This window comes from Canis lupus, chromosome 11 (assembly GCF_048164855.1).
Source record: "Canis lupus baileyi chromosome 11, mCanLup2.hap1, whole genome shotgun sequence".
Classification (NCBI taxonomy): Eukaryota; Metazoa; Chordata; class Mammalia; order Carnivora; family Canidae; genus Canis; species Canis lupus.
This window is the reverse complement of record NC_132848.1, coordinates 2,142,200-2,165,936: the sequence shown is the minus strand read 5'-3', so window position 1 is coordinate 2,165,936 and position 23,737 is coordinate 2,142,200. Positions and strand designations below refer to the sequence as shown.

At 57.0% G+C, this 23,737-nt stretch overlaps 2 protein-coding genes across 8 annotated transcripts; one reads left to right on the top strand and one right to left on the bottom strand.

The window, feature by feature from the left end:
* The first annotated feature begins 253 nt into the window (after positions 1-253).
* ITGA7 (integrin subunit alpha 7) lies at positions 254-19,318 on the top strand. 7 transcript variants are annotated; one of them, XM_072842718.1, is made up of 27 exons: positions 254-645; positions 4,912-5,039; positions 5,139-5,218; positions 6,239-6,494; positions 6,978-7,109; positions 7,406-7,525; positions 8,387-8,594; positions 8,706-8,899; positions 9,315-9,403; positions 9,531-9,658; positions 9,765-9,860; positions 10,028-10,089; positions 10,234-10,403; positions 10,847-10,996; positions 11,598-11,713; positions 12,145-12,337; positions 12,417-12,497; positions 12,604-12,683; positions 12,825-12,899; positions 13,010-13,112; positions 13,651-13,827; positions 13,991-14,122; positions 16,026-16,139; positions 16,361-16,459; positions 16,548-16,673; positions 17,639-17,751; positions 18,649-19,318. In XM_072842718.1, the coding sequence occupies exons 1-27, from the start codon at positions 440-442 to the stop codon at positions 18,707-18,709; spliced, it is 3,489 nt and encodes a 1,162-aa protein (XP_072698819.1). In that variant the 5' UTR covers positions 254-439; the 3' UTR covers positions 18,710-19,318. The 7 variants fall into 7 exon arrangements, with proteins under 7 accessions (XP_072698819.1, XP_072698817.1, XP_072698823.1 ...); XM_072842716.1 differs by lacking the exon at positions 18,649-19,318 and adding an exon at positions 18,156-18,311; XM_072842722.1 differs by lacking the exon at positions 6,978-7,109.
* Positions 19,319-19,689: 371 nt separating this feature from the next.
* TMT1B (thiol methyltransferase 1B) lies at positions 19,690-21,674 on the bottom strand. Its single transcript, XM_072842723.1, has 2 exons — positions 21,078-21,674; positions 19,690-20,070 (listed from the first exon to the last, which is right to left on the bottom strand). The coding sequence occupies exons 1-2, from the start codon at positions 21,573-21,575 to the stop codon at positions 19,834-19,836; spliced, it is 735 nt and encodes a 244-aa protein (XP_072698824.1). The 5' UTR covers positions 21,576-21,674; the 3' UTR covers positions 19,690-19,833.
* Between the last annotated feature and the right edge of the window lie 2,063 nt (positions 21,675-23,737).

Sequence of the window (23,737 nt, the reverse complement as noted above, 5' to 3'; positions counted from 1 at the left end):
GGGGGAAGGGCAGGAGCGCGCGGGCGGGGGCGGGGGCGGGGGCGGGGGCGGGGCCGAAGCCGGGGGTGGGGGGGTGGCGGGGGGAGGCGGGCGGGCGAGCGAGGCCGGTTCCCGCCCAGGGTCGCCAGCCTGGACACCCCTTTGCGACGCCGCGAAGTCTCCACCTGCCGCGCGGGGGCGGGGCCGGGGCGGGGCTCCCGGGGCCGGGGGCGGGGAGGCGGGAGCCGGAACGCACGCCTGGGCTGCGGCTGCCGCAGTCGCCTAGCGGGTGTTGGGGGCGCCGGGCGGCCTGGCGGCGGGAGGGGGGTGGCGAGGAGAGGGACTGCGAGGCCCCTTCAGACCTGCGGGACTCGAGATCGGAGAGCCGCCGTGGGAGACCTGGGGCTCCGGCACCAGCGAGTGTTTTGCGCTCGTGGGGAGCGCGCCCAGCGTTCGCCGTATGGCGGGGGCTCGGGGCCGTGGTCCCTGGGGGCCGCCCGGGATCCGATGCCTTCTTGGCTCCCTGCTGGCCGCGCTGCTCGCCCCGGGGGCTGTCGCCTTCAATCTGGACGTGACGGGCGCCCTGAGCAAGGAGGGCGAGCCGGGGAGCCTCTTCGGCTTCTCGGTGGCTCTGCACCGGCAGCTGCAGCCCCGACCCCAGAGCTGGTGAGTCACAGCACCCGCCCAGGGTCCCCGTGCCGAGCCACACATCCCTCCCCTTCCCCATCTCTCCGTTTTTCAACCCCACGTCGACTCAGGCTGTCCGTAGATAACCCGCACTTCAACCTTGCCTCCTCGGTCGCGGGTCCGGAGGCGCGCCCTCAGGGCCTGAGATCAGGGGCTTGCTTTGGGGGTGAGTTGGAGAGCGAGGTTCCTTTCTTGACGGGGAACTCTCTCCTTTTGCCTTTCCCCCAAACTTGCATCCGTGCTCCAGCCCCGGGGGTCTGTGACTTCCCCTCCTTCAGAGGACTGGATACTGTCAGGAAGGGGGACTGGACTTCTTGTCTCCGCTTCGGGCAGGAGGAGAGGGAAAGGAGAAAGACGTTGAAGACACCATGGGAGGGATGGAGGGTGGACCCCAGAAATAACCTCCATCAGAACATCGCCATGGCATAGAGGGAAGACAGGAGGACACTGGAGGCCAGGAGAGCCCTGCCATTTAGTTCTGTGACTCAAGAGCATGGGAAGGTTGGAAGAGGACCTGGGAGACTATGGCAACCTGTAGTAGATGATTTGATGATAAAGTGGCAGGAAACAGAGCCCCCAAAAGTTGTAGCAGCAGCAGCAGCAGGAGTGAGAGCGAGATCCAGGACAGATGCTGGGCCAGGTTGTTCCCCTTCCTCCTCCTCAGGAAATTGCCAGGTCTAGGAATCTCAGCAGTGGGGGAAAGCAGGGAGGAGTGAGGGGCAGAGAACCATCCTAGTTATTTTCTGATCAGTTCAGACGCATGGGAGATGGGCACATGTGTGTGGGGCCTGTGTCTGTCACGTTTCCTGTGCTATTGGTTCCTGCTACACGTATGATTTTATGAAGAGAGACAAGGGGAAGAAAGCTTCCCACCCCCTCCTGCCAGGGGGCTTTGCTTTCCTAGGCTAGGGCCTAAGCCACACTAAGTGTCCATTACTGGGATCAATGCCGTCCACTGGGATTGTCTCCTCCCCGGCACTATTGGCCTGAGGGCAGAGGCTAGGGACAGGAGCTCATTTCTCTTCCCTCCCGTTCCGTTCCGGGAGGAGAGGCTGGGTCTCAATTTTTCTTCTTCCATTACCCCTGTCATCAGGGAGCATGGTCAGTGGTTCCCCCAAACTTTGGGAGAGATAAAAAGCAACTGACTTCATTTCTTCTTCAGTCTTCTATCTGCTTCCTACCCCATCTCTGCCTCCCTCCCTCCCTTCTTCCCCCATCTGCCAGAGTTCCAGGACTGGAGGCCTTTTTAGGACATGCTGAACTCTCTGAGCTATTTCCAGGCAAATTCTAGGTTATTTTTAATAGCTTGGTCTCTTGTTATTTCCCCCTCCTCTCTGAAGGTGGCCCCCGAATAGGTCTCCCAAAGCCAAGCTGGGGGCTTTCCCAGAGGAGCCTGACTGCCTAAGCCTGCTTTTGCTCCAGCAAGGGGTGCTGTGCTGCCTGGTGGCATGTGAGACACCAGGTTCCTTGCTCAGTCCCTAGCTTTTGAGTTGCAGGTCACCTTCACCAGCATCCACCCATTGAAAAGCCTCACCCATTTTGATGTCTTTCAGTCTTGCTCTTGGATGAGACTTTGATGTCAAACCTTCTTTGCTCTGTGGTTTCAGCCTCATTTGTATCTTCCAACTGTAAAACGGCGTTAAACAGTAGGACTCCCAGATAGAGTGGTTGTGGAGTTTAAGAATTCTTAGTATATATAAAACCATTAGAATAGCGTAAGGCCCAGAGGGAGTGCTCTGGAAGTGTTAGCACTGTTATTCCCGTATCATGTCGTGCTCCAAAGAGCTAGAGAATAGCTATAGCACCTTGCTGCAAGCCTGGATCCAAAGGCTTGGCTAGATCCCCCTGGCTGAGTCAGCTTTCAGGCCAAGCACCCTCCCCAGAGGGCCACCCAGATTGAGAGTCAGGGAGGGCAGGCCTCGGTCAGAGCCTTCGAGCGCATGCAGAATTGAGAGGTGCAGTGGTAGTGGGCTACTCCTTTGCTTCCACTTAGCTAGGCTCTCAGGGAATCCCTCTGCCCCCAGCTGCTGACACGCTCTAGCTTTTGTCTGCAGTGGCTACAGCTGTGGCTCGTGTTCTGTCCAGAGGCCTGGGTGGCTGGGGTTTGTGAGACGAAGCCAGAAAAGTGTGTGGCTGGGGCAGAGGTGGAGGGACTAGAGAGGCTGTTCCAGGGAGGGCAGGCTGGTCTGTTCCCCACTGAGAGTGAGGCTGGGCATGTGTATGCGCCGGCTCCTTTCCTCCCTGTGGAACCCTTCCCTCCACTCTCCTCCCTACTCTAGACCTCTAGGGGAGATGTGAACACTGAGCGCTGATTGTAGCTTTTCCTGGTGCTTAGCTATGAGCTGACCAGGCGAGGCAGTGGGTGTGCCTGTGAGCCCACATAACGTGCATGTTCTACAGATGAGTCCACATGCATCCAACGGGGCAAGCACAAAGATGAACAAGGGAGCCTCAGTCCTCCAAGAGATGGCCATCTCTGAGTTTGGAGGTGTGTGTTGGGGGTACTGCGGACTTGTCTCAAGATTGGCCACGCCACCAGGTTTCCTTTTCTGTGTGGGATACCCTCCCGTCCCCTTCCTACTGGTTTTGTTTTTTGTTTTGGAGTGGTCTCGGTATTCTGGAGATGGCTCATCATTTGGTTGCATATGGTGGAAGATGCATGGGTTTTGAAATTGGGCAGATGTGGATTTGAATTCCAGCATCCTTCTTAACGTGTCTCAGTGAGTCTCCTCATCTGAAAGACACGGGAAGAATCCTCACATAGGATTGTTGGGAAGCTTAAATGAGAGAATGCATGTAGGTTGCCTAGCTTGATGCCTGGAGCATAGGCAGAGGGTGACAAACGTTAGGTCCTCATATCCCTGGCATCTAGCCTAGGGACTGACCCACAGTGGGTGCCGAATAAATGTTACTTCCTTGTCTCACCAGTGCCTGACACAGGGCTTGGCAGGTGATAGGGTCTCAATACACAGGCTGGTAATGAGTGCCAACCGACCATGCCCGCTTCCTTGCCACTCCCCGCCCCCTCCTCTCCCTGGACACTGGCTCTGACGCGGGATGACAGCTGCTAAGAGACCAGAGCTGTGGGAAGGGAGAGTGGCTCTGTGCCCTCCCCTCCCCCTCAGAACTGGCAGAGTACCCCATAGATGCCTGTCTGCAATATTGTCTGACACAACTTTGGGCCTTGTCCCCCAGCAAGGGAGACGGAGGAAAGACTGGGACAGAGGCCTTGAGGTTTGCCCTGCGTCTACTTCTGAGTCCCTCCTTCTGTGGAGAGAGATCCTTGTAGTCAGCTGGGTGCCAGTCACCTCACCTTACCCCTTCGTTCGCTCCCAGCCTGGGGCTCAGCCCCAGGGGACCCAGGCAACCTCCATTCCCAGCATAGTCCTCCCCTGGGGAAGAAGCCTTGGCTGTGATCATGGAAAATTGTCCTGCCAAGAAAGTTCTAGCTGGGAAAGTGTCTGAGGGGGAGGTAAGGGAGAGGATAGGGTTGGGGGCAGGGAGGGTGGGAGGAATGGGGAAAATCATGGATGTGGGGAGGACAAGGAACAATGGGGAAGGGGATTCAGGGTATGGGCAGAAAAATGGGGGTAGGACTGGAGACAGATGAGAAACTTGCCCCTACCTCCATGCCAGCTGGAGTGACTGAGACAATCCTGGGTTGGCAGTGTTGCTGGGGGGATGGGGTCTCCGTTGGGTCCCTGACGAAGGGGAAACAGGCCCGGATCTAGCCTCTTCCTTGGCTTCTGAAGCTGGTGCCTGGACCACCTCGTGGTGCCAGCCTGGGACGCTGTTACTTTTGCTCTCAGCATTCTTGGCATTTCTGGGTGGGTTCCAACTGGACTGGGCTTGGGGAGGAGGGCAGAGCTTGGGGATGGGCCAGGACGTGGGTAGGGAAGGCCTGGTCAGGAACAGGTGCTGGGAACAGGCGGTTCTTTCAAACTAGCTGTGCTGGCCAGGCCACTTGGTTTGGCATGTGTGCACACACGTGTGTGTGTGTGTGTGTGTGTGTGTGTGTGTCTACAGTGCGTGTGGGCCCTCATCCAGGGCATATGTGTGTCTGTGCTTATGTAATGTGATGATTGCATGGTATTAATTTGCCCTTGCCAGGACTCAGGGAAATGGACTTCCAGCGCTCCTCCTTAGTTCTTCAACACTCACTTGGTTGGGAGGGGCTGGGCCTGAGCAGTGCTGGGGAGGCACAGCACTCCGGCTGCTAACCCCTGCCCCTGCTCCGCTGTGCAGGCTGCTGGTGGGTGCTCCGCAGGCCCTGGCTCTGCCCGGGCAGCAGGCGAATCGCACCGGAGGCCTCTTTGCTTGCCCCCTGAGCCTGGAAGAGACTGACTGCTACAGAGTGGACATCGACCGTGGAGGTGTAGACCCTGCAGGGTTGGGGGCGTGTGGCACAGGAAGGGGAAGGAGAGGACTTGGCCTCCTCTTCCCTCTCCTCATTCCCACTGTCCTGCCTCTAGCTGATGTGCAGAAGGAGAGTAAGGAGAACCAGTGGTTGGGAGTCAGCGTTCGGAGTCAGGGACCTGGGGGGAAGATTGTCGTGAGTACCACTTCTTGGGACTGTGTGCAAGGTGTGTGTGTGTGTATATGGCACAAACCATATGTCCCTGTGCTCAGGTGTGCTTGAGTGTGGTACGATGGCCTGATTCCCAGGACCAAAGTTACAAGACACAGTATGTGTCCCTACAAATTTAAAACCATCTAACCGTCCATCTGTCCATTTGTCAAACTCTTTTTTTTTAATTTTAAAGATTTTTAAAAAAGATTTTATTTATTTATTCATGAGAGACACACACAGAGAGAGAGGCAGAGACACAGGCAGAGGGAGAAGCAGGCTCCATGCAGGGAGCCCAATGTGGGACTCGATCCCAGGACCCTGGGATCACACCCTGAGCCGAAGGCAGATGCTCAACCGCTGACCCCCCAGGCGCCCCCATTTGTTAAACTCTTACTGAGAACCTTTTAAGCATCAGGCTTGTGCTAGTTACTGAGACACGAAGTGTAAAGCCTGGTCCAGGGCTCAAAAAGCCGACCGCATCGTTATGGAGACTCATTCTCTGTTTCTCTGTATCATCACTGATATGCACAAACACACTACTGTGAGTCGCGGTGCGCAGAATGTGGCCAATGTTATGTGAGCAGTCCAGTCCCCAGTGCGTGAACGTCCAAGGGAGGCGTGGAGAGAGGGTGGAGGTGTCAGGCAGCCTTCGGAGAATGAGCAATGCTCCCAGCGCACAGCGAGGGGAGTTCTTTGAGGGCAAAGTGGGGGCACTTACAAAGGCCCAGAGGCAGGACAGCTTGGCCCGGTGGGGACAGAGGTCCGGCGGGTCTGGGGGCTGTGTGCCAGCTTAGTCCTGCCTCGAGTGCCTGCCAGGGCAGAGCGGGAACAAGGCCGCTTCCTGCGGGGACGAGGGAGTGAGTGTAGGGCCAGGGCGTGTGCATTGCCTGACGCTGGGCGGGGTGGTACCCAAGTGACCCATGTCGCTGCGCTGTGCATGCTCGGAAGTGGTGCTCCGCAGACGTCTGCAGGTGCGCCCACCCGCGTTGCCTCCTCCTGCAGACCTGCGCGCACCGGTACGAGGCGCGGCAGCGAGTAGACCAGATCCTGGAGACCAGGGATGTGATCGGCCGCTGCTTCGTGCTGAGCCAAGACCTGGCCGCCCGCGATGAACTGGATGGCGGGGAGTGGAAGTTCTGTGAGGGGCGCCCCCAGGGCCACGAACAGTTTGGGTTCTGCCAGCAGGGCACAGCTGCCGCCTTCTCCCCCGACAGCCACTACCTCCTCTTTGGGGCCCCGGGAACCTATAACTGGAAGGGTGAGTCACTCCTTGGGGAGGGGAGAAGGGACCCAAAATGTCCTCTGACCTCAGAGCTGGGACTGGGGGCAGCGCGTGGCCAGGCACGCCCACACGTTCCCCCTGCGGCCCCGGGCACCGCCTCGTGTCCCAGGCCAGCCGAGCCAGCGCACACGCAAATGGGGTGTCTTCTGTCCTTCGAATGGCCGAGCGCTCCTCACCCTGCTGGCATGAGCCCACATGCACGGCTGGGCCCGCTCCGACACCCCAGCCCCCACCTCATCACTCCCATTCCTGTCTCCGCACACCCTGGCTGAGCTGCCACTCGGTGAGTGCGGTGGCAAGTCCGGGGGACCTGCAGGCTTGGGCCGGGGAAGGGGTGGGCATGGGGCTGCGGAGGACAGGACGGGCTTCCCTGTGTGCCTGTCCGGCTGGCGCATGGCCCCAGAGGAGCCCCCCACCCCACCCCCCCCGCCCTGGGCACTAACAGGTCTGTCCTTGCAGGCACTGCCAGGGTGGAGCTCTGTGCGCCGGGCTCGGTGGACCTGGCGCACCTGGACGACGGGCCCTACGAGGCGGGGGGAGAAAAGGAGCAGGACCCCCGCCTCATCCCAGTCCCTGCCAACAGCTACTTTGGTAGGGACCCCTCCCTGGCCCAGAGCTGCTCTAACCCTCTACTCTCTCTTGTCCTCCCTCTCCACACTCCCATCCTTCTGTCTCTGGCTCTGGCTCTGTCTCTGGCTCCTCTCCGGTCTCTCTCTGTCTTTCCGTCTCTGATTCTTATCTTGCTGGTCTCTTTGTCTCTCTCCTATGCTTTCTCCACCTCCTCTTCTTCCTCCTTCTTGCCTTTATGTCTGTCTCTACCTCCCCACTCTGTGGCCCCTCCTCTGGATGTCCCGTCCTTGGTGTCTTCCCCCACCCGCCCCCCGCAGGGTTGCTCTTTGTGACCAACATTGATAGCTCAGACCCTGACCAGCTGGTGTATAAAACTTTGGATCCCGCTGACCGGCTCCCAGGACCAGCCGGAGACTTGGCCTTGAATAGCTACTTAGGTTTGTAAGCTCCCACCATGTCCCCCTGGGCCCTGGGGGCTTGGCCTGGCCTCCCCTCCTCTCCTGCCCTGCCCTGCCCTCACCAATGCACACTCAGGGAAATACATATTGGGCCCAAATTTCCAAGACGAAATGGGCCCAGTGAGCAGGCCTGAGAAGATGTCCCAAGGGGGATGACCTAGGGGGCTGTGAATGGGGGTCTCCCTGGAGGAAGAACTATGTGGGCTGAGCCTGGATTGGGAGAGAAAGGGGCTAGAGCTCTAGTGAGAGTTTCTCAGAGGGCTGGATGATTAGCTCATGCCAGAGAGAGGTCTAGCCTTGTTGGTAAGTACCTCTCATTGTCTCCTCTCCCCTTTGCAGAGGGGGAGGAAACCAGACCTGGGTGATGTTTGGGTGAATCAAGGTCTTTCCCACTTCCCCATCTCTCCCCCCTGTCCACGTGAAGACTTCCTCTCCCTGCCAGCATGGTGGGAGTGGGAGCAAAGTAGGTGCATTAGATGGGGCTGGGGCCTCGTGGGTGTGCAGAGGGGAGAGCAGCTCCCTGGGAGTCTCGCACGTGGTGCCCTGCTCAGCTGTTTCCCAGGCAGCTGGCCTTCCTGGCCATTGCCTTGCTCTTTCTTCCCCAGGCCCCGAGGCTGACGCATGGCACTTCTTGTGCCAAACTGTAGTCTGGGCTGTGGGAGGGCAGCTGGGTCTCCGGAGGGGGAGGCAGAGCAGTCCAGTTGTGGTGGTGCTAGTTTGGCGGGCACCTATACCTTTTGGCTCCAGACCCCTGAGGAGGGGGCCCACTGGGGGGAGCCTGGTCACACCTTGGCTCCTGAGGCTTTTGGGGAGTGCTCACTGGTAAGTCCCTCCACCCAGGTTTCTCCATTGACTCGGGGAAGGGTCTGGTGCGTGCAGAGGAGCTGAGCTTTGTGGCAGGGGCCCCTCGTGCCAACCACAAGGGAGCTGTGGTCATTCTGCGCAAAGACAGCGCCAGCCGCCTGGTGCCCGAAGTCATGCTGTCTGGGGAGCGCCTGACATCTGGCTTTGGCTACTCACTGGCTGTGGCCGATCTCAACAACGATGGGTGAGAGTGGGCACAGGAGAGTGCAGCCTGGGGGGTGCTGGGCCTCTGGCATCTTTCTGGCTCCCATGGCTGGGGAGGAAGCCACACTGACCAGTTTCCCTCTCTCCATAGCTGGACAGACCTGGTAGTGGGTGCCCCCTACTTCTTTGAGCGCCAAGAAGAGCTGGGGGGTGCTGTCTATGTGTACCTGAACCAGGGAGGTCACTGGGCTGGGGTGTCCCCTCTCCGGCTGTGTGGTTCCCCTGACTCCATGTTCGGGATCAGCCTGGCTGTCTTGGGAGACCTCAACCAAGACGGCTTTGCAGGTGTGACTGGGAACTGGAAAGCCTTGGGGGTGGGGAGTGGGGGAGGGGACAGGGGAAGGGCAGAGGCAGGGCAGGGGTAGGGGGGTGGCAGGGGGAATGCCTCAGAGCTTAAGGGGGAAAGCTCTAGGAGAGAAGCAACCTGGGCTCCCATCTGAGCTTTACCATTTACCAGCTTTGTGACCTTGTACAGGTAAACTTTTGGAGCTGGTTAAGATCTGCAGAGAGCAGCCAAGAGGCTTAAAAATGATGTGTGTAAGGTGCTGGCAGGGAGAGGAAGGTGCCCGGGACTTAGTAGCCTCTCAATAAAATAGAGAACATATTACATGGAAGTGAATGGCTGAGGGAAAGTTGGGGTCTGCATGACCCCCCTCCCCAGCCCTACCCCAGTCTGATTAGCTTTTTCCTGTGCCCACAGATATTGCTGTGGGGGCTCCCTTTGATGGGGATGGGAAAGTCTTTATCTACCATGGGAGCAGCCTAGGGGTTGTCGTCAAACCTTCCCAGGTGAGGGGGGGTCTTGGGATGAGGTGTGGAGGGAATGGGTGTGGGCAGTCTGGGGGGCACAACAGCGGAGGGCAGGGGGTGGAGCTGGTGGTGATGCTGTGGGGAAGCTGATGGGATGGTCCTGCAGGTGCTGGAGGGTGAGGCTGTGGGCGTAAAGAGCTTTGGCTATTCCCTGTCGGGTGGCCTGGATGTGGATGGGAACCATTACCCGGACCTGCTGGTTGGCTCCCTGGCCGACACTGCTGTGCTCTTCAGGTGGGCCCCTTCCCCTCCTCTCCTCTCCTCTGCCTCCCTGAGGCCAGCTCCTCCCTTTCCCTGCCTGAGAGTCTCTTGTTTCTTGTGCTCCACTCGCCATTCCCAGGGCCAGACCCATCCTTCAAGTCTCCCATGAGGTCTTCATCGCTCCCCGAACCATTGACCTGGAGCAGCCCAACTGCGCTGCTGGCCACTTGGTCTGGTGAGGCAGGATCCAAGGGGAGGCAGGGAGATTTCAGGGTCCGCTTTCCCCCATCCTCCCTTTCTCTGCCCAGTGTGGGGCTGGGGGGCTGGGCTGGGGCAGGAGTGAGGCGTTGGCCCGTCAGCCTTGCCTGCCTCAGGAGCCACCCTTGCCCCCCCCCCACCCAGTGTGGACCTGAGGGTCTGTTTCAGCTACATCGCAACACCCAGCAGCTACAGCCCTATTGTGGGTGAGTGAGGTCCCCTCCAATTTTCCACCCTGTTGGGTTTCAGGGTGGGTCACTCTGAGGTGGACAGAGGGCATCTTGGAGACAGGGTCAGATTAGTGCAGTTCCCCAGCTCACTGGCTCCTCTCTTCTCCCCACATGCCACAGCCCTGGATTATGTGTTAGATGGGGACACAGACAGGAGGCTCCGGGGCCAGGTCCCCCGTGTGACCTTCCTGAGCCGTGGCCCAGACGACCCCAAGCACCAGTCTTCAGGCACTGTGTGGCTGAAGCACCAGCATGACCGAGTCTGTGGAGACACCATGTTCCAGCTACAGGTGGACACTGGCCCCTTGGCGGGGGTGGGGAGTGGGGGAGGTCATTGTCATCGCCTGACTTCTTTTCTTTGGTTCCTTTTAGCTGCTTCCTTAACATGCTCACACTTCATTCTTTGATTTAAACTTTTGGGGAAGCCTCCCTGATGGGCTGATCTCCTCCTCACCTGTTGCCTTCTTGTGTCTTCTGCCTTCTGTGTCCAGAGTACAAGTTCTGTCCTCCATGGAGGTGGAGATGGCAGGTTCCCTTGTCACATCTGGTCCTCAATGTCCTAGATCCTGGTCTCTTCCCTTTTCCATGCCAGTTGCTCTCCCTCTCCCTCATTCTGGTCTCTACCTCTCTCTTTCATCTCCTCGAGCTTCTTGGCAGCTTTCAGAACCTGTCCTAGGTCTGGCTGGGGCCTGAGGATTGTTCTAGTATCTGTGTCCATCTTTCCTCTTCCCAGGAGAATGTCAAAGACAAGCTTCGGGCCATTGTGGTGACTCTGTCCTACAATCTTCAGACCCCGCGGCTCCGGCGACAGGCTCCTGGCCAGGGGCTGCCCCCAGTGGCCCCCATCCTCAATGCTCACCAGTCCAGCACACAACGGACAGAGGTGAGCTCAGGAGAGGGAGCTGGAAGGAGTAATGTCACCATCCTTCACAGTGACAAGCATTCAGAGCTTCTGAAACTCCTTCACACGCTACCCCAGTAATTCCTCATGTTGCTAGGTGCTGTGACAAGTAGACCCCAAAATGGAAAATGGCCCAACTGATTACGTGTTCCTAGTTAGAAGGGACACCGGGCCTCGGTTCCACCCTTTCATTCAGGGCTGACGGGGATCAGCCATCTTCAGACGCGACTCCAGGTCCTTAGGTCACTTCTGTCCCTATCAGCTGGAGGGGGGAGCGCGAAGCTCCTTGTAGGGCTCTCCTGGGCAGTCCGGGGGTGATGCCCTTCACTTCTCTTCACATTCTAAGCCCGGGATCCGTTCTGGATTCCCCAGCAAGGGACGCTGGGGAAGTGTGGTCAGGGCTGGCCTGCGGGCCTCCACCTCAGTGTCTTCACACTTGTACCGAGGTGGGGGGGCCGTGGCTCAGGGTGGCCGGTGGGCGGCTCAGTACCACGCTGGGGCAAGCAGCAGATCTGAGGGCTGAGCGCCGTCCCACCTCGCCCGCCTGACCCGGGAATGAGCCTCTCCTCGCATCTCCCCCCAGATCCACTTCCTGAAGCAAGGCTGTGGCGAGGACAAGGTCTGCCAGAGCAATCTGCAGCTGGTCCAGGCCCGCTTCTGCGCCCGGGTCAGCGACTCGGAGTTCCAGCCTCTGCCCATGTGAGGGGGAGCCGGGGTGGGGTACAGGGGGAAGGCAAGAGTTCAAGGAAGAAAAGGAAGCCCCCTCAGGAGGGCGGAGGGTCAGTGATGGGGCCCAGAGGCCCTCCTGGCAAGGAAGAGCCTTGACGAGACACAGAATAGGGTGCAGCTGATGCGCAGCGCACTCCCTAGTCTTCCTAACCCAGCGATGTAGGGCTTGTTATTAGCTGCTTTGTGGATGGAAAATGGGGGCCTAGAGTGATTGACTTAGCTGCCTCAGGTGAGCAAGTAAGGGAGCTCGGACCGGAACAGCGGTCTCTTGGGCTGGGAAGACCTGAGGCCTGGACTGGGGTGGAGGGAACTGTGGGGCAGCCAGCAGGAGGAGAGACTCGGGGAGTGGAGGCAGGAGAGGGAAGTGTTCAGATCAAGACTGAGTGGGATCTGACCTCCAGGGATGCGGACGGGACAACAGCCCTGTTTGCCCTGAGTGGGCAGCCCGTCATTGGCCTGGAGCTCACAGTCACCAACCTGCCTTCGGATCCAGCCCAGCCCCAGGCTGATGGGGATGATGCTCACGAAGCCCAGCTTCTGGTCACCCTCCCTGCCTCTCTGCACTACTCAGGAGTCCGAGCCCTGGACCCTGCGGTGAGGACCTGTGGCGGGGGTTGGGGTGCTCGGAGGCTCCAGTAACCCCGGCTGACCTCTCCTTCTCTCCCCGCCGCAGGAGAAGCCGCTCTGCGTGTCCAACGAGAATGCCTCCCATGTGGAGTGCGAGCTGGGGAACCCCATGAAGAGAGGTGCCCAGGTTGGCACATCAGCACTTATCCCTGTCCGAGTGCATCTCTAAGCCCTGACCCCTTCTCCAGCCCCTAGCCTTCCCTGACTCACATTGCTCCCCACTCCTGGCCTAGGTCACTTTTTACCTCATCCTTAGCACCTCAGGGATCACTATTGAGACCACAGAGCTGGAAGTGGAGCTGCTGTTGGCTACGTAAGCCTGGTGGGCCAGGGGGTGGTGAGGGAAGGGGCAGCTGGGCCGGTGCCACTTGGATGGGGCTCTGCTGCCTTCATCGGAGCCCTTGGGGCGGTGCCTGTGCCCCACTACCCATGCCCGCTCCTGCCCGCATGCCAGGATCAGTGAGCAGGACCTGCATCTCATCTCCGTCCGAGCGCGTGTCTTCATTGAGCTGCCACTGTCCATTGCAGGGTAAGCTCTGTCTGCATGGGCAGACCGGTCAGAGGGGTGGGTGTTGCTCCCCTGTCCGATTGGCCAGGCCCTGGGCCTCCTCAGCCCCCATTTTGACCTGTCCATGCTAGGGTGGCCGTTCCCCAGCAGCTTTTCTTCTCTGGTGTGGTGCGCGGTGAGAGCGCCATGAAGTCTGAGCGGGATATAGGCAGCAAGGTCAAGTATGAGGTCACGGTGAGTGTCCTGTAAGGCCCCTCCCTCCTTGACACAGACAGAGGCTGAGACATGTCCCAAGAGCTGTGGTTCTCCTGGCCTATGGCGGTTTGATGGTCCAGTGGGTTCAAGGCCTCCTCTCACTCCTGGACCTTGATTGCGGCCAGTTGTGTGTTTGGGGCCTCACTTGACCACTTCCTGGTCATCCCTGTATAGACATCTCACCTGTCCGACTGGATAGGCCATGAGGGCACAGGGAAGCTTTTCTGTGAGGGGCCTTAGCTGGGGGATGGGGGCAGTGAAGGCGGGCTTATATCTCTCCTTAGAACTCTGCCCTTGGTTAGCTGGGGCCTCTGCAGTCTCGCAGGGACATGTCCAGACCTTCCTGGTTTTGGGGTGGGCAGGAGAATGATGCCTGGTGAGGCCTTAGGATCCCAAGTCCTTGTTGCGATTCTGCTTCCTGATGCCTTTCCCTCAGCCCTTGTCCCTTCTGTCTCTGCAGATTTCGGGCCTGCTCCGAAACTGAGCGCCATCCCTTCACACTCCCTTGTGCCCACAGGTCTCCAACCAAGGCCAGTCACTTAACACCCTGGGCTCTGCCTTCCTCAACATCATGTGGCCCCATGAGATTGCCAACGGGAAGTGGCTGCTGTACCCCATGCGAGTGGAGCTGGAGGGCGGGCAGGGGCCCAGGCGGAAGGGCCTCTGTTCCCCAAGGCCCAACATCCTCCATCTGGTGAGGCTTAGGCAGAGTGGTTAGGGCCGTTGAGGCAGGGTGACAGGGGTTAGATTTTGGGAAGATGTCGTGGGGAGCCAGGGGGAAGGATGTGGGGAGGAGATGCCCTCTCGGGGTGGCTGTGTTTGGAGGGACGCTCACTGCTCCCACTGCCTGCGTCCAGGATGTGGACAGCAGGGATAGGAGGCGGCGGGAACTGGAGCAGCCCAAGCAGGAGGAGCATCCTGAGCATCTGGAGCCCAGCACATCCTGGTGGCCAGTGTCCTCTGCTGAGAAGAAGAAAAACATCACCCTGGTGAGGGCAGGGCAAACATGGTACAGTCAGAATGTGGGGCGGGGGTGTTGGTGACGTGACGGGGGGCGCTGACGCACATGAGCTTTCGGGGGCTGGGTGTCCAAGGGGCTGGCCTGTTGAAAGATGTGGTGGATGGGCAGCCCTGTGGCTCAGCGGTTTAGCGCCGCCTTCAGCCCAGGGCATGATCCTGGAGACCCGGGATCCAGTCCCACATTGGGCTCCCTGGATGGAGCCTGATTCTCCCTCTGTCTGTGTCTCTGCCTGTCTCTGTCTCTTGTGAATAAATAAATAAAATCTTAAAAAAAAAATAAGTGGATGTGTTGAGCTGAATGGAGTTAGGTCAGACCTGGACAGAGCAGGGCTTAAGTACCCTGTCCCCCAGCTGTCCCAGGAGATGCTGGGGGACAGGGTACGACAGCCGCCTCTTCCTTCAGTGGGTTTGGGCTTAGCACAGGAGTGTGGCTTTGCCCAACATGGACCTGGATTCAAGTATCTCTTCTTCCACTTCTCAGCTTTGCTAGCTGTGCAACCTGAGCCGGGTCACAGGGCCTCTTTTTTTTTTTTTTTTTTTTTTTTAAATCTTATTTTTAAGTAACCTCCACACCCAGTGTGGTGCTTGAACTTACAACCCCAAGATCAAGAGTCTCATGCTCCACTGACTGAGCCAGCCAGGTGCCTCTTTCTCTCTTTTTATTTTGTTTTTATTTTATTTTTTATTTTTTTATTATTATTATTTTAATTTTTTATTTACTTATGATAGTCACACACACACACACACACACACACACACACACACACACACACAGGCAGAGACACAGGCTGAGGGAGAAGCAGGCTCCATGCACTGGGAACCCGATGTGGGATCCGATCCCGGATCTCCAGGATCGCGCCCTGGGCCAAAGGCAGGCGCTAAACCACTGCACCACCCAGGGATCCCCTATTTTTATTTTTTTTAAAGTTTTATTTATTTATTCATGAGAGACCCAGAGAGAGGGCCGAAGGAGAGCAGGCCGAAGGAGAGCAGGCTCCATGCAGGGAGCCTGACATGGGATTCGATCCTGGGTCTCCAGGATCACACCCTGGGCCGAAGGCGGTGCCAGACCGCTGTGCCACCCTGGCTGCCCTCTCTCTCTCTTTTTAAAGTAATTTCCTTTCGCCTGGCAGCCATTGTAGAATGAGGGGTAGAGCGGCAGGTACTTTTTAGAGACCAGATTCCCAAATTCACCATCGCCACTTTGCCACCTCCCTGATTCCCGGAAACCTAGGCTACAATAAGAGATACCCTGTAGTGACATAAAATTCAATAAACAGTTTGTCAAAAAAAATATTTTTCTTTGGCCAGCATGGGGCTCGAACTCATGACCCTGAAGTCAAGAGTTACATGCTCTATGGACTGAGCCAGTCAGGCACCCTACACCTGGCCTCTTTGAACTTTAATTTGGAAAATGGGGATGATAATAATATGCATCTTGCAGGACAGCTGTGAAGCTTTAATAAGTACCTTGCAGACAAGAGGTGCTCAGTAAATGGGGCCGTTATTATATAACGTAAGCATTAATTGGGGAAGTTACTGTGTTGCTGCTGTCAAATGGGAGACCTCCTCCCTGCTCCTCATGTGTTTCAAAGCCAGATAGACCAAATTTGGGGTAGGCTGCTCTTTTGGACCATGGGGTTAGTTTGGGGAGACTTTCTGGAGGAGGCGAGTTTGAGGTTGGATAAGGAAAATGGGAGAGATATGAATGAGGAACAAGGGCAAAAGGGGATCTAAGGTGCGGGAGCTCATGGAGGGATGGAGTGAAGTCTGCAGGCAGACTCTGTGTCTCTATGTGAGGGTGCTGGGCCCTGCGGAGGCTCAGTGGGCTGGGGCCAGCTGGCTCAGAGCCCTGCCTGTCCTGGCCCCTAGGACTGTGCCCGGGGCACTGCCAACTGTGTGGTGTTCAGCTGCCCTCTATATAGCTTTGACCGCGCCGCTGTGCTGCATGTGTGGGGCCGCCTCTGGAACAGCACCTTCTTGGAGGTAAGAGCACTGTGGTGGTGCTGGCTGGCATCTTCTTCCCCAGCAGGCCCTCTGGGGCTCACTGCCCTTCCAGCCTTCTCCCTGGCCGGATGCAGCCTGCTCTTAACCCGAGACAGGCAGAAATGCCCTCTGCATTGGACGCCATTCCTTTTACAATTTCCGGAGCTGGGGCGGGGGGCATGGGGCATGTGGGAGAAGGCTGGCCTCCTCTGCTCCCTTAGGAGTACTCAGCTGTGAAGTCCCTGGAAGTGACTGTCCGAGCCAATATCACCGTGAAGTCATCTATCAAGAACTTGGTGCTTAGAGATGCCTCCACAGTGGTGAGCTGCAGGCCTGGGGAAGTTGGGGTGGGGAAGCTCTTCCTTCTCTTTGCTCCAGCCCTTGTTCCCCTAACCCTTCATTCCCCAGATCCCAGTGATGGTTTACCTGGACCCCGTGGCTGTGGTGGCAGAAGGAGTCCCCTGGTGGGTCATCCTCCTGGCTGTGCTGGCGGGACTACTGGTGCTGGCGCTGCTGGTGCTGCTCATGTGGAAGGTGAGGGTTGGGGAGGTGGGGCTGCCAGGGGCTGGGCCTCCCTGTTGGGCAGGTGGCCTTTCATGCTATGGTTCTCTTTCCCACCCTCTCTCTCATTTATTCAGCCCACTTGCATTGAACACTTGTATGTCCCAGGGACTCTGTCGGGCTCTGAATGTTTCAGAGAGAAGTCAGATACAGGTCTTGTCCTCAGGGACTTGGTAGTCTAGTGGGGGACATGAGCCTTGTGTAAGGACAAGGCAGTAGGCACGAAGGCAAGATCGTGCAGTGAGGGTTCAGAGGTGAGAAGCCATGACAGCAGGTGGCCAGCCCAGAAGAAGGTGGAGTCATGGGATCTGGATGTGGGAGACGAGGTGGGTGGGACCATGGGAGGCAGAGTCATGGAAGCAGGGAAGTGGGGTCTGATTTAGCGAGAGCATGGCAGGGAAGGCTGGGAAGGAAACTGACAGAGAAGACACAACAGCGTGGAGACCAACCTCTAGGACTGGACTCAGAACCTCCACGTCCCAGGCTCTACATGGGCCCATCTTCGTACACAAGAGTGTAGACAATCCCGTTTGGGTCTGGGGTTCCATGTAAAAGCACACGCGTGCACAGGTCAGTACAGGGACTCCCATCCACCACCAGTCATCACACCCTGAACCAAATGCCACATCTGGGCTACGGGGAACCATCCGGGCTTTGGGCCCTCGTGGAAAACTGCCCCTGGTCTTCCCTGGACCAGTTGCAGACCAAGCTCACTGTTTGGCGAATGTGAGTCATCAGTGGACCAGGCCTCATGATGAACGTCCTAACTGTTGGGAGCCTGGCCAGTCTTTGGGGAGATTCATACCTTCGTGAAACTGGCTCCAGAATCCCTGCTCCTGGTTTCATGGAAGGGGGACAGAGTAGAGATGAGGGCCTCTATGCTTCCTGAGTCTTCCCGTCCTCCACCTCTTTTGCTCCCCCACCCCTTGACATCCCAGTGTGGCTTCTTCCATCGGAGCAGTCAGAGCTCATCTTTTCCCACCAACTATCACCGGGCCCATCTGGCTGTGCAGCCCTCGGCCGTGGAAGCTGGGGGCCCAGGGACTGTGGGGTAATTGTGTGTGTGCATGTGTGTGCGTATGCATATGTTTGTGTGTGTGAGTGTGAGTGTGAGCACAGCCCCCAGCATTCAGGGGACCAAGAAATGAGATTGCACAAGGGTGATGTGAGTTCTAGGAAAAGGGGCGGAAGGTAATTCTAAGGGTGAGATCCTAAGGGTGAGTATACCCAACCTGAGGCATATCGGGAGGGGTGGCTGGGCTCATGTAATATGAGCATGTGGGAGTGCGGCAGGGTGCCGTGCATGGCTTTTCTGTGGGCACGAGTGTGCAGAGAAAAACGTGCAAGGACATGCTGTGCAGTCTGAGCATGTGAGTCTCGGGGGAGCCTGAGTGTGAGTGTGCAAGGGGCACGTTTCCACCTTGGTGCCTAAGAGCCCGCATGTTCACGATGCAGGGAGCAGCTAGGCCACCATATTCATGGACAGGAGGGCACCGCCCCGGGGAGGATGCTGTTTGAGGACACAGGGTGTGTGTCTGAAGCTTGAGAGGAGTCATTCCGAGTATGCAGGGGTCTAGGGAGACCTCAGATCTCCTTTACGTCTTGGGGCATGCTACTGGGTCTCATAAAAACTTGGGCGGGGACAGCAGTCCTGCTGTTCCGTTTTCAACCCCCTTTCAGGAGCCAAGGGAGATGTCCTTGGTCCTGCACCTTTGGCCCCTCCTGGTCTCTCTCACTGTGAGTGAGGACCTGGGGGCCCAGCATTCACTGTGGCACCTGTGGGGGACGCGCACCGCCCTGGGTGCGGTCCGACCTGGCGTCCAGGTCTGCGGCAGTTGGTGCTCTCCGTCCCACTGATGGTGGAGGCAAGGCGCTGAGCTGTGCTGGGCGTCTGCTCCAGGGGCCTCAGGCCTGCAGGGTCCTCATGCCTGACCTGGGGTCCTTACAGATGGGATTCTTCAAGCGGGCACGGTACCCCGAGGCCACTGTACCCCAGTACCACGCGGTGAAGATCCCGCGGGAAGACCGGCAGCAGTTCAAGGAGGAGAAGACAGGCACCATTCTGAGGAACAACTGGGGCAGCCCCCGCCGGGAGGGCCCCGATGCACACCCCATCCTGGCTGCAGATGGGCACCCTGAGCCAGGCTCCGATGGGCATCCCATGTCAAGCACCGCCTAGCTCGCTGTGTCCCCTCCACCCTTTCCTCGGACATGGCTCCTTGGGATGAAGATGGTAGAGTGGGTTGCTGGTGTCCCATCAGGATGAGGCATAGGTGTCTCCCTGCACCCTTACAAGGAGCGCCCCCCAACACTTACCCTTAGAACACTGAGATGAGGGCAGTATATCAGGAAGGGGCTGTGGGACAGGGGAAGGGCAGCGATGTCCTGACGCAAAAGTGGGAGCAGGGACCTCGATTCCTCCCTCTCCATTTACCCCGTTTAACTGGGCCCCAAGGACTTGTCCCCCTGAAAGTGCCTTAAGCCCAGAAGGGTGGGGAGGAGGTTGTGTTGCTGACTCAGGGGCTCTTTCCTCCCTGTTTCCTGTCTCTTCTGACCTTAGTTTGGTGCATCAATCTAGTGGATTTTGTCTATTTATTAAAAAATATTTCAGGATAAAACCTCTGGCTTCTTTGTTGAGTCCTGCTCCTCCTCGTCCAGGGTCCCCAGGAGACGGCTGCTTCTTTGCACCCCCAGGGCTCAGGGCAGAGGTGGTAGCGAGAGGGAGGGCTGGGGGCCAGCAGGGGTGCACGTATGATGACTTTTGTGATGAGCTCCTGGAGGCACATGGATGTGGTCTCAGGCAAAGACGAGGGGGAGCTTTACTAGGGGAACAAGGGAAAGCGACAGGGAACTGCTCTAGCAGTGGGTGGGCAAAAAGTGGGAGACCCAGCCTAGGAATTCGCAGTCAGGGATAGGACAGGATGTCACTTTCCTTCCTGCAGCCAGATAGGAAATAGAGCTTTTCCACCTTGGAAGGAAGGATTGAAGTGAGACCTGTGGCAGAGATAGGAGAAGGGAGAAGAGGGGGTGATGGGGAGCGTGGCTTCTCTGCCTGGATCCCTCTCAGTAGAAGACAGACTCCGCCGGTAGGCGGGATTGCTCGGCCCGGCCCGAGGCTGGACTTGGGCAAGAGTTATTTCACAGCCTTCCCCATGATGTGGGGCCCAACAGGCAACCACTTGAAGGGAGGGGGTTGTTGTTCCATCTGGAGGTGGGAGAACTGGGCACTCTCGAGATCCTTCCAAGTCTCCCTGGTGAGGCAGCAGCCATCCCCGATGTGTTTCCAGGTGGGCTCTACAACTTGCTGCCACAGGAAGGCCCAGCTTCCACGTGGCTCAGCCACATGCTCCCAGAAAAGGAACAGTCCTCCCTGGCAGAGAAGAGAGAGTTAGTGTCACTTCTGGGCTCCATTCCAAAACCTTCCTCTCACCTCACCTGCAGCCCCCTGGTCGCGCCTGGTCAAACCTCTTAGGGAAGCAGGGGTTGCTGGTCTGCAGGTTTATGGAGCAAATCATTGTGCTCTGGACTTTTCCTGTGGCTCCTGGCTCTTACCCTCCCCCTCAGAAGCTGCCAGTGGGGATGGTGGCCAGAGGGCAGACAGACGGACACGGAGAGACAGGAGCAGAGGTCTTGCTGTATACGGAGGCGCCACCTTCTGACTCAGACGCGTTCAATCCAACCTTATGCTTTGGCCAACGTCCCAGGGAAATCTTGCACCTGACTCCTGATGGACTCAGCCCTTCTCTCCTTGCTGAACCCTCTCTAGAAGATCTCCTGCACCCTGGTGCTCTGAATCTACCGACTACAAGCCGGTGACATCCAAATCTCTATGTGCAGGCAACATCTTTTTCTGACTTCTGGATCTGGGCCTCCAACTGCCTCTATGGCTTTTCTGCCGGCCTGTCTCGGTGGCATCTCAGACCTAACCAGGTCCCAGGCAGGTTTCTCTCATTTCAGCAAATGACACTTCCCTCTACCCTCCCACTTGCCCTCCACCAGTCACTCATGCCAGAAACCTGGAAACCATCCTAAACTCCTTTCACACCCAGTTCGAAATCTTATGGATTCTATTTCCTCAAACATCTCCATCTAGAACGCTCTTACTTTCCCTGCTCCTCCACATTCTGTTTAATGTCTCAGGTCTCAATGTAAACATCACCTCCTTAGGTGTCCCCCCACCCCCATCAGGTGGCTCTCCTGTGTGCTTCCACGGCACCCTGGCACCCTGTCTGCCCCAGGGAGGCGCTGCTCGCTGCTCGCATTCGCCCCTTACCAGCAGAGGGGGGTGGAAAGTGCTAGGACACCGCATCCCCTACCCTGGAGTGGCCAGCTCGGTGGTCGCCTGCCCCTCGCCCATTCCCGCTCCGTCCTGCTCACCGGCCTCAGCACTCTCTTGACCTCCTGCAGGACCCTCCTCGGACTCTGCACAGAGCACAGCACCAGGGTGCTGACCACCACATCCATGGAGCTGTCAGCCACTTGTCTCATGTCCTCTCCGGAAGCCACCACAAACTGTTCATATTGGAGATGCCTGTTCTCAGCCATGCTCTTTGTCAAGAACTTCTCGAAGTGGGGATTTGGGTCCAGGCAGGTGATCCTGCAGCCCGCTGGGTAGAACTGGAAGTTGGCCCCGGTGCCACAGCCCAGCTCCAGCAAGGCCACCTTCCCGGAGGCTCCTGTAAGCCTGTTTATCTGGCCAAAGAGCTCCTGTTTCTTACGCTCCATCTTGCGGTTGCCCTTGGCCGTCAGCACAGCCATTAGGTAGGGGAAGTAGGCTTTGCACAGGGGCTGCCAGCAGCCCAGTAGAGCCATCAGGTGCAGGGGCAGCGTCAGGAGCAGCAGCAGCAGCTGCAGCAGGCAGACCAGGGCATCCATGACCCACTGACTCGAGGCACTGGTTTTTTTTCTTCCTCCAGTGCTGCAGACAGGAGTCTCTTACCCCTGTGACGGGACTTTGTTCCCTGTGTTCTACTTGTCAATTTTCTCTTTGCCAGGGTGGGGAGGGTGTATGGAATCCGGCCAGAGGGCACAGGTCCTACAGCCCTGTAGTTTTATGTGGGGTAGAGGAACAGGTGGTGCCGATGTCCTGAGTTCTGGGGCACTGGCAGTTGAAGGTGGCAGTTGAAGGTTTAGAGGGGAGAGGGGAGGGCAGAAGGGGGGACATGTCTCAGATCACAGCTTCGCGGGGGCCAAATGGCGGATGGAGCTGACTCATGGGCATGTGCTGCCCTCATTCTGTCCCCAGGATCTGTTCAGGTTATGCAAGCTGGAAAATCTGGTTGGGTTCCCCTGGCACATCCCCAGGGCTCTGTAAACTGTAACATGCCTTTGCCCCAGATAGGAGCCAAACTCAGGATATTCAGGGTAAGGCCTGATTGGCCAGAACAGGAGGGAGGTTGCAGGTCAAAAGAAAGCCATTTTCTCAACTGACTGGTGTTTGTTATCACATTCAAGACCGCAGTGCCCCAGCAATAGAAGAAAAAAAGGGAGAAAGAGGCAGAGTGGAGAAGAACCAGGTAGCCCAGTTCCCACAGCTAGCTCTGCCATTATAACTTGCTGTGTGCTTCTGTGGGCATCTTTTTTCCTTCCTGGTCTCCAGTTTCTCAACTGTAAAATGGGGAGATGCAGAGGTTGGATGGGCCTCCCATAGTTTCTAAGGTCTCCTCCTGCTTCCACATTTGTGTGATCTAAGGACAGTTGGGGAGCACCTGAAGCAGGCGGTGCTGGCTGTCCTCACAGCCCGGCCCAGTACTCCCCAGGCTTCGGCACCAGGCTGCCATGGAGGCAGGGGAGTCTCGGAGCCCAGACTGTGGGCTCACAGTCGTCTTAGCAGAAAGTCCTCAAATAATTAAGCAGTGGCTTCTCTTTTGGCTGAAGCCTCCCTCAGAACCTTGGGGGAAGCTCCCCATAGGCAGTTCCGAAGGCTGCACACCAATTGCGTAGTGGCCAAGGGAATTTGTTTTTTTTTATTTATGTTATTTATTTTTTATTATTTATTTATTTTTAAAAAATACATTTATTTTTTATTGGTGTTCAACTTGTCAACATACAGAATAACACCCAGTGCTCATCCCATCAAGTGCCCCCCTCAGTGCCCGTCACCTAGTCACCCCCACCCCCCGCCCTCCTCCCCTTCCACCACCCCTAGTTCGCTTCCCAGAGTTAGGAGTCTCTCCTGTTCTGTCTCCCTCTCTTATTTTTTCTCCTTTCTCCTTTATTCCTTTTCATTATTTTTTATATTCCCCAAATGAATGAGACCATATAATGTTTGTCCTTCTCCGATTGATTTACTTCACTCAGCATCATACCCTCCAGTTCTATCCACGTCGAAGCGAATGGTGGGTATTTGTCGTTTCTAATGGCTGAGGAATATTCCATTGTATACATAAACCACAGCGTCTTTATCCATCATCTGTCGATGGGCATCGAGGCTCCTTCCACAGTTTGGCTATTGTGGACATTGCTGCTAGAAACATCGGGGTGCAGGTGTCCCGGCGTTTCATTGCATCTGTATCTTTGGGGTAAATCCCCAGCAGTGCAATTGCTGGGTCGTAGGGCAGGTCTATTTTTAATTCTGAGGAACCTCCACACAATTTTCCAGAGTGGCTGCACCAGTTCCCATTCCCACCAACAGTGCAGGAGGGTTCCCATTTCTTTCTTTTATTTTTTTAATTTTTATTTATTTATGATAGTCAGAGAGAGAGAGAGAGAGAGAGAGAGAGAGAGAGGCAGAGACACAGGCAGAGGGAGAAGCAGGCTCCATGCAGGCCGCCTGACGTAGGACTTGATCCGGGGTCTCTAGGATCACGACCTGAGCTGAAGGTAGACGCTGGACTGCTGAGCCACCAGGTGGCCCCACATTCCCCTTTCTTTACACAAATGGCAGTACATTGTAAACACTCTTGAATACCTTGCTTTATTGGGTTTAGTAGATACTGCCCAAGAGTCTTCCAAAGTGGCTATTTCAATTTACACTTCTATTAGTAACATTTGCTGTTATGCATCTTTTATCATCTATCATCTATCATCTATCTATC